The 16,973-nt window shown below is 35.3% G+C and overlaps 1 protein-coding gene across 1 annotated transcript in view; it reads right to left on the bottom strand.

Moving 5' to 3' along the window:
* The window catches only part of RABGAP1 (RAB GTPase activating protein 1), a 174,012-nt gene that overhangs the window by 125,378 nt on the left and 31,661 nt on the right, over positions 1–16,973 (bottom strand). Inside the window, exons 2-9 of the mRNA XM_006834741.1 lie at positions 15,868–16,102; positions 14,507–14,711; positions 11,675–11,849; positions 11,085–11,242; positions 5,672–5,782; positions 5,043–5,109; positions 4,258–4,360; positions 2,221–2,390 (exon numbers count right to left, since the gene is read on the bottom strand). Of these exons, the coding sequence (XP_006834804.1) occupies positions 2,221–2,390; positions 4,258–4,360; positions 5,043–5,109; positions 5,672–5,782; positions 11,085–11,242; positions 11,675–11,849; positions 14,507–14,711; positions 15,868–16,102 (1,224 nt within the window). The remainder of the gene's footprint in view (positions 1–2,220; positions 2,391–4,257; positions 4,361–5,042; positions 5,110–5,671; positions 5,783–11,084; positions 11,243–11,674; positions 11,850–14,506; positions 14,712–15,867; positions 16,103–16,973) is intronic.

Here is a 16,973-nt window from a genome sequence, read left to right as displayed (position 1 = left end):
ATTAATTAAAATTTCCAAGATAGAATCCAAATTTACAACACAAAGACAGGAAAATGTAACTCATCAGACATTAAAATTAACAGTGAAAGATTTTTTTAAAGTAGTAACTATAATTGTGTTCAATAATGTTAAATAAAAAAAGGAACTCAAAATGGAAATAGAAATAGGAAATCACAAGACAAATTAGAAACTACAAAAAAAAGGAGTTAAGTGGAAAATCAAGAATCAAAATGTAAAATCTATAATTTAAAAATTCAATGGATGATTTCAACAGCATATCTGAAATGACAAAACAACATGTGAACTTGAAGATAGACCAATGGAAAGTATTCACTATGAAGAAGAAACAGAAAACAAACTGGAAAAATAATAGAGCCTCAAAGGTATGTGGAATAATATAAAATAATCTAAAATATGTGTAAATGAGCCACCCAAAGGATGAAATATCTAGGAATAAATGTAACCAGGTCTCTTGTGATACAAGAGTGAATAATTGTTATAAGGACTGATTGTGAGGGTTGGAAATGTAAAGGTACACATTTTGTAGCAAGGAGGGAAGTGACTGACTTTGCAGTCTAGGAGTGGAGGTCCCTGGGACCATCAAAGGAGAAGAGCAGAGAGCGGGACCCTGCCCAGAGAAGCAGTGATGCCAGAGATGGAGGCAGAGATGATGATGTGGAGACATGGAGCGGCTGGGACTTTAGACCCAGAGAAGGAGAAGGGCTGTGTGCTTAAGACCCGGGTGGGGGCAGGCTTGCAGGGTATACCCTTTGGTTGGTTGATGATACATGGAGGGGTATGTAACCATGGAAATGAAACAATATACGATAGGATGAATGTAAAGCTAATGTTCTGCCATGTAAACTATCACATAATTCACAATAAAACATTAAAAATAATAATAATAAAATATGTGTAATTAGAATCCTGCAAGATTAGGAAAGAGACTATGGAGCAGAAAAAGAGATGAAGGAATAATTGGCCTAATTTCCCCCAATTTGATTAAGAAAAAATATTTAAAAATTCACAAGCCCAGCAAAACCCACAGAATATACAGAAATTTTTCTTTCTAAAACTAAAATGCATATTGCTAAGTGAAAAATGCTAATCTGCAAAGACTATATACTGCATGATTCTAATTTTATGACATTCTGGAAAAGATAAAACTATAGTGTAGAGAAAGACTAAAAAGATTACTGGTTATCAAAAGGCCAGTGGGAAGGTGGAAGCATGAGTAGGTGTACCAGAGCAGACTTTTAGGAGTGTGAAATTCTTCTGTGTAATACTGTAGCGGTGGTCACATGACATTTATCAAAACCCAGATAGATATCTGTTCAATACAAAGAGTAAACCTTAAATAGAACCTCTAAACTTTAGTTAATAATAATATATCAAAATCAGTTCATCATTTGTAATAAATGTTCTAAACCAATGCAAGATATTAATAATAGAGAAAACCAAGGGAGAAGGTATATGGAAATTCTGTACTTTGTTCAATTTTCTATAAAGTGAAAACTGCTCTAAAAATAAAGTCTCTGAAAGAATGGAAAAGAAAAAAAGAAAAGGACACTTAGGCACATCATAGTTAAACAACTGAAAACCAGAAGATAAAGAAATATTCTTAAAAACTTGAGAAAAATACAGAGAGGAACCATATAAGATAACGCAGACTTTCCACTAAAAATAATAATAATAATAAAAGCACACAAACTGTGGAACGGCATAGCTAAAGTTCTAAAAGGAAAACACTGCCATCCAGAATCCTATAGGACAGTGTAAACAACCTACATAAATGAAGGTAAAATTAAAGACTTTTTAGATAAAGAAGTCTAACAGAATATGCCTCTAGCAAATCTATATTAAAAGAAGTACTTCAAATAAATGTTGTTGGTAAGTGCGGTCAAGTCAGTTCCAACTCATAGTGGCTGGTGAGCTTGAACTGTCGACTTGGCAATTCAAACAACCTTGCTGTCTAGCACATTAACCCGACTTGCTACATCAGGTAAACAAATGTTAGCAGACAAAAACTTGAATCATAAAAAGAAATGAACAATAAAAATGGTATATGGAGGATATTCCTTCTGAATATATTCAAGATACACTGATAAAATAAATGATAAATTAAGACCCAACTGATAGAATAAATGATAAATTAGCCCAGAATTGATATCCCCTTTCTTATTCTGTCCATCCTTCATGTTTATAAAACTGCATTAATACCTGTTTTAGCTTCAAAAAGAAATTTTCAGTAGTACTACGTTTGCTGAAGGGCCAAAATAATCTTTCAGTAGGTGAGCAAACTCGAACTTTTGTCTCAAGGAGAAATCGAACAGGCTCTTGTACTTCTGTTATTACCAAATCAACAGCTGTGGTCATAAATAGTACTTTATCTAGAGAGAAAGAGAAAAGAAGCACATTAAAGACAGAAATAGTCTTATTTGTGTAATTAACATGACTGTGATTAGTTACATACTTTAAAGCACCTTACAGTAAAACATTAACAAAATAAAAACTAGAAAGCAATCAGACAAATCACTGTTTTAAGACAAATAATTTTCTGTATTAGAAATTGGGAGTGTGGTGGCTCTACACAATAAGCATCGGACTGCAAACCACGAAGTCATGTTCGAGTCCACCAGCCACTGCACAAGAAAAAGATAAGGCTTTCTGCTCTTGCAAAGATTTAATAAGCCTTGGAAACCCTGCACAGGGTCACTGTGAGTTGGAATCAACTCGAAGGCACTTAACAACAATTAAAAGTAGACTAAATAAGTAACAGTGAAATAAATTTTAAAGCTTAAGAAATATGTCAGAGTGTTTCCCAAAAATAGCATTTTTTTTTTTTTTTTTTTATGCCATGCTCACCAACACTGGAAAGTCTTTTAAAATCTTGGTTAAAAATAGTATCATTTGTTTTTTAATTTTCTGAATACCACTAATGCCAATTTCTTATCTCTTAACCACTTCTGTGAACTGTCTGCACATAATACTTTATCCACAGTGTTATAAGAAAACATGGGAGGAAATGGGGGGCGGGGGTTTAAATGCTCAGTTGTTGTTCTTTAGTACCATAGCGGTGGTTCCGACTCATAGCAATCCTGCACAGGGTTTCCAAGGAGTGGCCGTTGAATTTGAATTGCTGACCTTATGGTTGAAAATGACCTTGTGGTATAGTGCGCTTTAGCCCACAGCTCCACACCAGGACTCCAAATGCTCAGCTGTTATTAAGTGCTGTCAAGTTGGTTCAGACTCCTAACGACACTATATAAGGTTTCCAAGGATCAGCTGGTGTATTTGAACAGCCGACCTTGTGTTTGGCAGTCCAGTGCTGATCCTATAACATCATACCAGGACTCCAAATGCTCAATAACAGGTACTAATTAAGCAAACAATGTTACATTTTCAGGATAAATTATTGTTGTTGTTGGGTGCCCATGGACTCATATCCAACTCATAGTGACCCTCTGTAAATCTTTATGGGAACAGAAAGCCCCATCTTTCTCTCATAGAACAGCTGGTGCATTTGAAATGCCAACCTTGTGGTTAGCAACACAGTGCTTACCCTACAGCACCACCAGCACACCTGGATGAAATATTAGGCAGTCATTAAATGACATTCAAGGAGCTCTGGTAGCATAGTGGTTACGAATCGGGCTGAGAACCGCAAGGTCAGCAGTTCGAAACTACCAGCTGTTCTGCGGGAGAAAGATGAAGCGTTCTGCTCCCATAAAGATTTACAGCCTTGAAAACCCTGTACAGGGTCGCTGAGTTGGAATCAACTCCACGGCACACAGCCACCACCAAATGACATTCAGGAATATACTACAAAATATCTAGGAAAAGGCTGTTTATGCATAGACTGTCTCTGAAAAGCTACACAAAAACTGTGGTTCCTTTTGTGGAGGATTCCTGAGGACTGTGATAGACTTACTTTCTCTGTGTATTCTTTTGTACCCTTTAAATTTTTAACCATGTGTACATATTCTCCAAAACATAAAATTTTATGTCTGTAAGCAAACAAAGAGGGAGAAAAGGAGGAGGGGAAAATGAAGCAGATGGGAAGAAAAATAGTGAAAAACAATACTTTGTTTACAGGTCAAATGTATTTTATAAACTCAAAGAACTATTAAAACTCTTTGGTTTCATCAGGTTGAAGTAAGCTCAAACAATGGTCCTGGGATTTGAGTATCTTCTTGGGACTAAAATTTCTATTCTTGTCATCAGCATTGCGAACGCCACAGCTGAGTAAATCATCACCTTTAGGAGTTTCTTCATTTACAACTTGAAAATGGGGAGATTTTGGATTCCAGCTCCCAGTAATAACATAGGATTTTCCATCTGAACTTTTGCCCATAGATTCCTAAAGAAAAAGAGTAACAACCAATGTTAATGCCAAAACGAGCAATGGCTAACCCCCATTTTGCTGCCTTTAAAAACATTGTTGAAGGAGTTGCAAAACGATAAGAAATGTTTAAGATTAGAATTTTTTTAAAGCAAAAGTGCATGTGATCACAGTTCAAATTAAAGATGTGCCAATTTATCGTCCCTGAGAAGTTATACAGAACGAATGCTTTTAAATCAAATTATACAGACATTAGGGAAATTCAATTTCTAATTCCTATGTTGAATTTGTCGGTCAAATGAATAATCACCACACAAAATTTAGTTTTACAAAGAAAGATTTTTATACAATAGCAATAATACTAATACCGCCTACCATTTGTAAAGCACATCACAGTTTGCAAAGAATTCTCTCATTAATTTTCTCCTTTGATTCTCATATCAACCCTATGCAATAAATAAACAAGAATTATTCCATCACTACAGAGTTAAGAGACTGAGGATGGACAAAGTAGGTTACTACTTATCCAAGGTCAGAATAGTAAACAGCAAATCAGAAAAAGGCATGTTTCCTTATCTTTGTATATTGCTTTATAGCTTACAAGAACATATTAATAAACATGTCTTTAAGTTAGATTCAGATGATATAAAGTGAAATGACATTTCAAGGACATAACTTTTCATTAAAAAACAATTCTTACCAAATCTAACAAGTGCATGTCACTATTTTGTACATCTTTCCCTGGGCTAAGAAGAAGACCAAAACACCTGTAAAATAAGAACTGACATTAATTTGTAGAAAAAGATAACACAAAAGACTATTTAAGTAATTTCACTTTAAGGATGCCTGGAGTTCTGGTGCGGCCTTGTGGGTTAACGCACCAGACTGCAAAGCTGTTTAAACTGCAAGGTCGGTGGTTCAAGCTCACCAGTTGCTCCTTGGAAACCTTATACAGGGTAGCTATGGGATGGAACCGACTTGACGGCACTTAACAACATTGTTCCAATGTCGTGAGCTTGAACCATCGACCTTGCATTTCAAACCAATCTTGTGGTCCGACGCATTAACCTATTAGAATTCCCAATAAATATATATTTTCATAATTATTATCCCTACTTTATACTAATTGAGATCATTGAAGTTAGCACAACAGCTAAAGATTCATAAATTTTTTCAAAGTGGATGAGGCAATCATTCCCTTATTAAACCATAAGAATTTCCTAAGGAATAAAATAATTCTCCAATACATTTTTGAATACAGTATGACTCTTCATTAGATTGATAAAAACCAAAATTGGTACTTAAACTAAACTTACTAAAAATGTTTACCTTTCAATAGCAAGTTCTTTATTTGTTGTTTGCTGCACATAGATGACAATCTTCTTATCAATTCCTTGGCGAAGTTTAAAGCACTGTCTGTCCTTATCTTTGGGAACTGCACTATAAACCAACACATTTCATTAATTTTACACAGTATTTTCTTGTCACATATACTATACGAATTTTTTAAAAGACTTCAAATCTGATTCTTTCCTATTTGTAGTTTTCAAATAATTAAAAAGAAAAATCATTATCTACCTCTTGGATGTGAAAATATTCTATAACATACTTCATTGCATTTAATCTAGTAAAGCAGTTAGAAAAGCAAGGAAAACAACTCTCATGCCTCCTAAAATATGGCTTGTGTTTTCTTTCTTTTGTTGATGTGAAAATTACGTTAGCTATCTGTAGTGGTTACGAAGGAGCTCTGGTAGCCTAGTGGTTAAGAAATGTGCTGCAAACGGCAAGGTCAGCAGTTCGAAACTACCAGCTGCTCCGCGGGAGAAAGATGAGGCTTTCTGTTCACATAAAGATTTACAACCTTGGAAACCCTGTACAGGGTCGCTATGGGTCGGAACCAACTCAACATCACTTAACAACAACAAAAAGTGATTACGAATCGGGCTGCGAATCTCAATGTCAGCAGTTCAAAAATACCAGCGGTTCTGTGGGAGAAAGATGAGGTTTTCTGCTTCCATAAAGATTTATAGCCTCGGAAACCCTGTACAGGGTCACTATGAGTCGGAACCAACTACACAGCACATAACCACAACACCTATCATAGCATCTGACACAAAGGCATTCAAAAAAAAGGGAAACAATGGTTTCTTTTATTTGGCCAATGACTTTTACAAATAAGGTAGTAACTTTCTTTCTTAAGTATGTAATAAAGATATATATACTTAATCATAGATCCTTTGCATTTCAACACAAGGTGCCTTTAAAAACTAAGAGATACAAGGAAGATATAGAAAACCTTAATTTGCTTTTTGTTATCACCCCTAAGCAGTGATAATAACCTTATTATACCTGTGTAATAATCATAAAAAAATACTGATAGTTAATGAACATTGGTTTACTAAAAACAGTTAAAACTATTCTTAAAATGACAATTTACCAAAATCATCTCCTCCTTTTTAAAACTTTTTTTGTGTGAATTACGGTTTACAAAGCAGATCAATTTTGCATTCAGCAAATCGCATACTTTGCTTCATTACAATGACTGCCAATCCCCTCCACGTACCATCAATGAAGAGTATTTACCTTTATTCACTTTAACTACTGCATTCATCTCCCACTACTTTCATCTTTGCTCAGCTAAACTCTCTCTTGTATATTGCCTGCCCTCTCACCCATGTTAATGTGACTACCCTCTAAGCCCAAGGATAGTTTTCCCTCCCCCTTCCCTGGTAACCATCACTGATGTTTCTTTCATTAAGAAAACTTTTTCTTAACTTTATACATTAAATTAGTCTTACACAATATTTATCCTTTTGTGATTGACTAATTTCACTCAACATATGTCCTGCAGGAGTCCTGGTGTGGTGCTGCGGACTAATGTGTCAGACTGTAAAAGTCGTTTGAACTGCAAGGACGGTGGTTTAAGCTTACCAGCTGCAGGGTCGCTATGGGTTGGAATCAACTTGACATCACTTAACAATAACAACAGTATACTTCAGGTTCATCCATGTTGTGAGGTATTTTGCAAATTCATTATTCTTCAAAGTTGCGTAGTAATCTATTGTGTGTATGTACCAAAATTTGTTTAACCACTCTTCTGTTGATGGGTATTTAGACTGTCTCCATCTTTTTGATGTGTCTCTTGTAGAAAGCATATTGAAGGATCCTATTTTCTTATTCATCCTTCGTGCGTTTAATAAATTTACATTAAGTATAATTATTGATAGGTAGGAACTGGTTGCTGTCATTTTGTCTAGATCCTTTATTCTTCAAGGCAAACATCTGCCTGGGGCAGTCAGCCAGTATTTAGTAAATCTAAATATGGTCTTTACTTCTGTGCAACTTGAATATAATGGCAATAGAATCATTAGTAGATACTATAAATGGGTACAAGAAAGCTTAAAGTACCTATATAAACTAAAAATATGGCTCTGAAGAAAGAAAAATTAAGTAGTTTGAAGACCATCATCACTGATATAACCAACTCAAGAACATTATATAATATTTAGGTTAGAAAATAAAAGAATATTAGCAAAATAGTCTAGAAATGGCAAACATTTGCAGAGAAAACATTTACATACCAACTTGTTAAATATTTATGGTTGACAGAATTTCACTTTACGGACAAATAGGGGTCTCAGTTTTTTAACTTAGATTGATTAGAGATAACACTGGTTTCTAGGGTATGTAGATATGGATGTAAAAGTAAGTATAATCTCATCTTTCAGCGGTACTTAAAATAGTAACAATAATGGAATAGTTTCTGATGTACAAGTCTGAAGGGCAAGGAAAAGCTGCATTAACAGGAAGCAGAGTAGAAAATGTTAATTGGTGGAAGTTCATTTCACTGAATGTCAGGAATCCAGATTGTTTCTGGTCTTGTTACCAGCCCAATGAATGGATCCAAGCAGGAAATTTAACATATACTTTCTATTGTCCAGGCTTAACTTTCTTGTGATATTACTTTATATAATAATGATAATACTAACTACTACCTTATCTCACAAGGTTATTTGGGAGATTAAATAAGGTGTAAACAACAACAAAAAAATGTCTTAGATGGTATGTAAATGAAAAAAAAAGTACATCCAGAAAGGCTAAACTGAGAGACAGGATAATGCTTATAATAACATAAGAACTGTAACTTTTCATTTATTAAAGAGTATTAAATCCTTCCACAACATTGTCTCTGTTTTTGATGTTAGGCAAGACCACAATTTACCTTGTACCACTGCTAATTATATAAGGAGCTCTGGTAGCATAGTGGTTACAAATCGGGCTGCGAACCTTAAGGTCAGCAGTTCGAAACTACCAGCGTTCTGCAAGAGAAAGACGAGGCTTTCTGCTCCTGCAAAGATTTACAGCCTCGGAAACCCTGTTCAGAGTCGCTATGGGTCAGAACCGACTTGACAGCACTTAACAACAACAACAACTGCTAATTACATATACTGGAAGCATAGTGGTTATGAATCAGGCTGCGAACCTCAAGGTCAGCAGTTTGAAACTACCAGCGGTTCCACAGGAGAAAGATGAGGTTTTCTTCACCAGTAAAGATTTACAACCTCGGAAACCCTGTAAAGAGTTGCTATGTGTCGAAACCGACTCCATGGCACCTAACAACAACATATCTCTTGGCTAGATAGTATTATATAGTTCTGCCAAAATATTTTAACCACTCTATTCTCATCAGAAACCCTGTACAGGTTGCTATGGATTGGAACCTACTCAATAGCACTTAACAACAACAGTAACATTCTGTTCATCAGTTAATTAATTTCTACTTTTAAAGTTCATTATTGCTGTTATTGTTGTTGGAGTGTCCTGGTGTGGTACTGTAGGGTAAGCACTGATCGGACCACAAGGTAGCTGTTCAAATCCACCAGCTGCTCCTTGGAAACCCTACACAGAGTTGATATGAGTCGGAACCAACTTGACAGAACTTAACAACAACATTGTTGTTGTTAGGTGCCATCAAGTTCATTGTTACATAGTGTTAAAAAGACCATTCATATTGAAAATTCCTTGGGTGCCTCAATGATTCGTTCTATGAACTATTCACTGAATTCTCCCAGGTATATTATAAAATTACATGATGAAAGAACTGCATTTGACAAGAAGTTCAAATATGACAAAGAAAGGCACACTTTTCAATGATTTCATCACTAAATTACATTAATATAGAATTTCTTTAAATTCCATGTTTTACAATAAACTGCAAATTTAGTAAAATCATAACAAAAAGAGAACAAAGTCACAACAAATGTGAAAAGCAAATACAGAAAAAGTATTTTCTGCAATGGCATTTCTCTAATATACAGGTACATGGAACAGGGATGTTTATGACTAAACTGAAAAATGTCTGAATGACCTCAGAAGGAGGAACTCTAGTGCTTCCACTCAGAAATCACAGAAATCTTTCCTATTCACAAATGGAATGTACAGAGGCTCTACATAAAAATCAAAGAAAAACATAAACTCAACACTTTCAAGAAACTATTATGTTTCTTACAAAGGAAAGGAAAGTACTTTAAAAATTACCCTTTCTAAGCAAGGAATACACAATGTCTCACAGTATTGCTGTTGAGAACATATATTTCTAATGAGAAAGCACTTAGCGCAATGCCTCATACTTCAGTGTTCAAATCAGAGTGAGTTGCAGTGTATACTAAGCTGGCCACCAGGTGGCATGACAAGTCCAAAATCTCTAAATGGAAACAAAGAGTTAATATTTTTCCTAACAAATAAAGGAGTCGTTGTGTTTTTTAAAATTTAAAAACAGCATTAGAAATTATCAATCATTTCATGTATATTTATTTCACCCACTTTATGTGGTAGTCTTGGAGGAAAGATACTTATTTCTATGTGCAACTATCAATTATGATCCTAACAAGCACTCATCTAGGCTTTATGGGAAAAAAAATTCTAGTCATCTACAATTGTTAAGATTTTAGAGTTGAATTATCTCATTTAGTAAAGAAAGTTCAACAAGTAGATGTAAAAAGACACAACACAGTTAATTGTTAAGTGCCATCAAACTGGCTCCAACCCATAGAGACCCTGTATAGGGTTTCCAAGGAGCAGCTGGGAAACTTGAACCACCAACCTTCAAAACAGTGGTTCAAAACAACTTCACAGTCCTGTGCATTAGCCCACAGCACCACACCAGGACTCCACACAGTTAAAGGCCGTAATTAACATTTTGATTTCAGTTTCAGGGTTCTTTCCACTATTTAAATAACAGTACCTTCCACTACTTAAATAGGAGTACCTTAAAATTGTTACTTAAAAAACACACCTAGTTATTTCCAGCTCTATTTACAAGGTTAGATTTTAGGCACAGACCTCATTTCTTCTCTTCCAAAGTGTTCTGGTGGACTTTAATGAAAAAGTTGACCTCTTTAGATCATGGAAACAGTAAAACAAATAACAGCTACAAATACAGCTTACTTTGCTTCTGCTGTATTTCATAATAATCAATGAGCTACTTGAGTCTTACTAAAAGGACATAGTAAGATTACTAAACTGCCCATATGAAAGAATTTTTTATTGCTTTAAATTTGTTTGAACCTTGTCTCTGTAAATTTTCCAATTTCTTTTCCTTTATTACTTACATTTTAAAAAACTCTATCTATAAAAGCAATATATTATAAAAGTTAACATAATTTGACCCAAGGTTTCCCTTGAATCACAAGTAATATATAAATACAAACTCAAGTAAAATGAATATAGTAAGATACCTTACCTAAAATAACCTTTACCATCATCTTCTTTTATTTCTAATGACACAGAGAAAGTAAAGATGTCACTGTCAGGAGTCTGGGGTGCAGCTGTGGCTGAAAGTGGGGTCTGCTTGGCAGATCGGCGGAAGGCAGTTGCAAAACTGTAAAGTATCCGACTTACCTAAAGTCACATAGAATAAGATGTGTTAGGAAATAGGACATTATCATACAGGAAGATTACCTAATTTTATAGAAGGCAGGGGTGACGGAGCGCAAGTGATTAATCTCTTCCTCACTCATTTTTGGGCAAAGTTTCTAATGCAAATCAGATAATAACAAAAATCACAATGGGCCTATAGAGCTAGCTACACTATAAGCAGCCAGAGGAGTTTTACCAATCAAGAAGCAGACAACTAGTCCCCTCTCTTAGCAACGACAAGGTTTTGGTTAACCAGATTTCTACTTTATAGTGAGGTTGGAATCACTAAAGCACTAGCAGACAAATTTCATTTGACTTGATGAGAAACCATAATAATAAATAGAGTTATCACTTCAACCTAATGGGAGCAGTGATGAAGTTTCACTATCAGGCAGTTTTCTTTTAAGGACTTACAGCTTCTTGTATTTCGCACCGGAAGACATGTATTCTGAAGAGTTCTGCATTGTAATGACTTTCAGTGAAAGCAAAACAGTCACTCTCAGGAGTTCCATCATGTCCTCTGACACAAAAGAGAATTTTGTAGATTGGATAGTTTGCTATTTCAGTGTTTGTCTGAGGATCTAAAAGTCTGTTGAGAAAAGAAGATAAGAAAAAATCAGAGGAATTATGGACAATATGCACTATAGCCATATAAGGATTCAAAACTCATCTTTCTAGCAAAAAATTCATATACACCATTTTTAGAATGCTAATCTTATTAACCCTAAATCTTGATAAGTAACTCATATGTGGATTTCTGAAGTTACTATGTAATTTCAAGGTACTCAAAAGTATATAATCTCATGTTTTGGGGAAGCAAGCACAAAGGTAAAAATACAGTAAGCACATATGTTATTGTTGTTAAGTGCTACTGAATCAGTTTGGACTCTTGTGTACGGTTTCTGAGCAGTGTTCAGTCCAGTGCTTATCCTACAGTGCCACATGAGGACTCCAAGCAATACAGGTTTTATATAATCTGTAACTAACTAATTAATACAATGATTGGTAAAATATCAAAATAGATCATTAAAACTGGGCTTCTCATTATCGTTGAAAAGAATGACCTAATTGGCTTTATTTTTAAAAACAAAAGCAAACAAGAAAAAACTTATGCTCTTTCTCAGAGTAAAACCATGTTTTCTGATTCAAGGTAAGTAAAGGGGAGAGGGCTTTACAAAATGTTAACTCCATAAAAAATTATTAATAAAATCAATGTCATGCATTCAGTATCAAAAGAATGACATTCTTTGAAAATCTCCTCACTCAATAAATACCTAATGCAATACCTACAATATGTCAATCTCTTTTCTGGACACTGAGGACATAACTATAAATGACCTGAAAAGAAACTATGCAATTTCAACATTTACAAGGAAAAGGCAGGGGGCTCTGAACATAAAGGAAGTACTTAGGAAGGGGACCTAACCCAGGCTCAAAGGCATGTTGATTAAAAACTCTGGAAACCTAAGGCAAGACAAATGAGCTTCCTCACTTCTTTTATCATAAAACTGTATTAATATTTTTCTTTTATTAATGTTATTAGTTGTCACGGAGTCAATTCCAACGTCTAGTGACCCCAGTGTTACAGAACACAACTATCCCATAGTGCTATTTTGGCTGTAATGTTAACAGAAACAAACCACTAGACCCATTCTTTCATGGCACCACTGGGTGGATTTCAACTGCCAAATTTTAGGTGGTTGTTGTTAAGTACCATCAAGTCGGTTCCGACCCATAGCAACCCTGCATAGGGTTTCCAAGGAGCAGCTGGTGAGCTTGAACCACCAACCTTGCAGTTCAAACAGCTTTGCAGTCTGGCACATTAACCCACAGTGCCACACCGCCACAGGTATTTGTAAAATAGAACTTTAAAAACACAAAAAATAAAATTACATATGGAGATGATTGGAATATTAACTATATATAACTGCACCTACTGGGTCATTATGAGTCAAAATTTACTTGACGGCAATAGTTTGGAATCCACATACAGATACAACTCTGGTGGTGGTTGTGTGCCAATGAAATGGTTCCAACACATAGAGACCCTCTTATAGGATTTTCAAGGCAGATACAACTCTGTTGTTATATGCCGTGGAGTCGGTTCCGACTCATAGAGACCCTGAACCGGGTTTCCAAGGCTGTAAATCTTTATGGGAGCAGAAAGCCTCATCTTTCTCCCGCAGAACAGCTGGTAGTTCCGAACTGCTGACCTTGCGGTTTGCAGCCCGATTCCTAACCACTACACTACCAAAGCTTATATATATATGCACACAGGGTCGCTATGGGTCATAACTGACTCAAGAGCACTTAACAACAACAATACATATGTTATTGGTAAGTGTCGAGTTGATTTCGACTCATAGTAAACCTATATAGGGTTTCCTAGGAATGGCTGGTGGGTTTGAATAGCCAATCTTGTGGTTACCAGTGCAGTACTTATACTATAGCCCCACACCAGGATTCCACACATAGACATACACACATATAAATACATAAAGAGGATCTTAAGATACCAAGATGTTAACTGTACTATCAGTGGAAAAGTAAGAGTATTTCCTGGCTTCTTGCTTATATTTTGATTTTTTTAAGTAAGCCTATTTTTTTATAATAGGAAAAACAAATTATTTTAGCTATGGTAGGTTAATTATTTAGCAATGTTATTTAAATGATTGACATAGACATCTGACTGGTTATGGTTATTTTTAATTATTGTAATTAGTTCTATTTAGAATAAACAATATTCAGTTCTAGCGATTTCTCTGGAATTCAGTTCCCTTTTATCTTTATGGGACTGGACTAAAACAGTTAACATTTACCAACAAGTTCTTGTAATTTCTAAAATCAATATGAAACTCTACATTGGACTGTGTCTTGCTAGTATTTGTATCAGAAGTATACACAGATTATAAACTTGTTAGGGCAAATTCTTGGGCCAACATATTTTAATTACCCCATAACATTTAAAATTCCCAATACATAACGTATTGGGAATTTTAAATGTTATTTATGTAAGATCGGAACAGGTAAAGGGATTTATAAAAAAAAAAACAAAACAAAAAAAAAACAAATAAATCATCAATTTTTGTGAAGGTACAATCCTTGAAAGAGGTAAGTAATTGATAAATTAAACATTACATGAATGAAATTATTAAGCATTTTGTTAAATAATGCTTCTTTCTAAAATGATAAAATAGTTCAGGTCTGATGTTAAGTGTTAGGAACATTTAAAAAAATTAGCCTTACCTCACAGTTCCTTCAGATACATTCGGTACTGAGAGGGTTACATCCAGTGAAATCTGACACTGGCTTCTTAAAATGAACATCATCCTTAAAGCTTCCACTTCACTCCTAGGGGCATTCACTGAGGCACAGCCTAAATAAGTTAGTTTACTGAAAACTACACTGTCCTCATCAGCCACTGGTGTAAAAGGACTTGATGCTTCAGAATCTGAAAGATACCAAAGACATCCTGGGTTTGAAATTTCATTGATGGAAACTAGTAAACACAAAGAATAACATTTAGGTTCTAAAACTATGTTAACAATGAGATAATATACCATCCCCAAGGAGAAATGGTCCAAGCAATCCAGAAATCTCATACTAAGCAGATGTTTGGAGTCAAATCCCACTTATGGTGACCCCCATGTGTGTCAGAGTAGAACAGTGCTCCATAGGGTTTTCAATGGCTGAATTATGGGAAGTAGATAACCAGGCCTTTCTTCTAAGGTACACCTCAATCAACTCAAACCTCCAACCTTTCAGTTTGCAACCAAGCTTGCTAACCATGTGCGCCACCCAGGAATTCCAATCTCACACTGGAAGGTTACTGACACCGAATTTCCCAAGTGCTGCTCTAGCAACAATAACCTTCAGTCACAAACCTAAAAACGTAACCTGAGATTCAGATTTGATTTATTGTCTTGTCTCTTCTAATTTGTTTTGAATTTATTATTTGTATTTAGGTCAAATGTAAATTTAATGTTTAACCACTCTGCAAAAATCTCATCTCTGAACTGTCTTCTTTCTGATGTGTACTGCTATAATTACTTCTCATTATTTTAGCCTCTTTATTAGATGCTCTGAATTCCTTTGCTTTTAAATTTCCAATGAACATCTATAGTTTTAACTCCCTATTTCTCCCATTAAGATAAGGCTTTATAATTGTCCTCCCTGTGTTTTTCCATCCTTATTCAAGTTTCCCTCTTTCTACCAGGCAACTACCCCCACAAAACTACACAAGCCTACAGAAAACACCTATTCACCAAGCATCATCCCTCCATTTTTCTAACATCCTCCTCAAATTCTGTTTTCTCTGAAAATATCTTTAAACAAGAGAAAACAATCTGAAGAGAGATTCTCTCAATATCAATTACCTAGTTTCTCTTTTTACAATAAAACTGAAATCCATTTAAAGGAGAATGAGAGTGACCCATGTACTCCTATTTACTCCTTTAACATCCCCCTAGACCTAAAAGGTTCTAAAGATTCTTGACAACATAGGTAATGCCTTTTGTATGTTCTGTACCAAACCTAATATATAGGGTGGACACTCAAATATTAAAAACAATAACCTTCAGTTACGCAAGCAATGCAGCAATCCTAACCTCCTTGTCCAGGTTTCACAGGTAGGCTCATCTCTGGTTTTTGGAGCCCAACTAATGGCACAGGGTTAATGGTGGACGAAGCTGAAAGTTGATTAGAAAGAGGGGCATCTCCTTCACCATCCAGATGGGATCTTTCCACAAGTTCCTTGTCCCCTGGGTGGTCATCCACTGGAGGATCCATCAGCACATCTGCTAGCTCTTTTTGCAGCTGCTGCTCACTTCCATTCCCTACAATCTAAGGGTCACAAATACATGCAGTCAGCAAAGTGCAAAAGAAAGGCCAGTACAGAATAAAATGGATCCACATTCTAAAGAAAATCATCAGCATTTCTTTTGATATAAAAGATATCTTCTAAAAGTTTTTCAAAAATAGGATAAAGCTGTAACAATTAAGAGCTGCAGCTGTTCTCTTAATTTCCTAAATTTTTCATGAAGATGTATAGTGAATTTGAGACTATAATGTGATATCCTACCATAGATACTGAAGTCTTCTCAACAATTAAAATAAGTGCAATTTGTCTGATGAGAAATAATGCTTTGAAAAGGAATACTTTTAGCTTTCTAATCCTAAAGAGATAAAGGAAAAAAATGTGTTTGCTTCCAAGTTATCTATAGGAATATCTTATAAGGTAATAAATTTCCCATATGTATTTTACCACAACTGTTAGAATAAGTAAGGAACCCAAGTGGCACAATGCATTAAACCTTGAGCTGCTAACTACAAGGTCAGCAGTTCAAATCCTCCAGTTGCTCTGCACGGAAAAAGATGTGGCTGCCTGCTCCCATAAAGACTTAAAAACTCGGAAACCTTAAGAAACAGTTGTACTCTGTCTGATAGTCATTGTGATTTGGAATTAACTGGATAGCAGTGGTTTTTGTTTGGTTTGACTATAAGTCTCTTGTAATCTCTGATATATGAATACGTTTGTTTTTTTTTTTAAAAAAAGCTGAGTGACAAATGTATGAAGTAGTCCAGAGAAAAAGCACCCTATTTCAATAAAGTCAACTATTGTCCGCGGGAGAAAGATGAGGCTTTCTACTCCCGTAAAGATTTACACCCTCGGAAACCCTGTACAGGGTCGCTATGGGTCGGACCCGACTCGATG

The sequence above is a fragment of the Chrysochloris asiatica genome, unplaced genomic scaffold, assembly GCF_000296735.1.
Source record: "Chrysochloris asiatica unplaced genomic scaffold, ChrAsi1.0 scaffold00014, whole genome shotgun sequence".
NCBI classification, from domain to species: domain Eukaryota; kingdom Metazoa; phylum Chordata; class Mammalia; order Afrosoricida; family Chrysochloridae; genus Chrysochloris; species Chrysochloris asiatica.
Note: the sequence above shows the minus strand (reverse complement) of the source record. Positions and strands in the feature narration are given on the sequence as shown.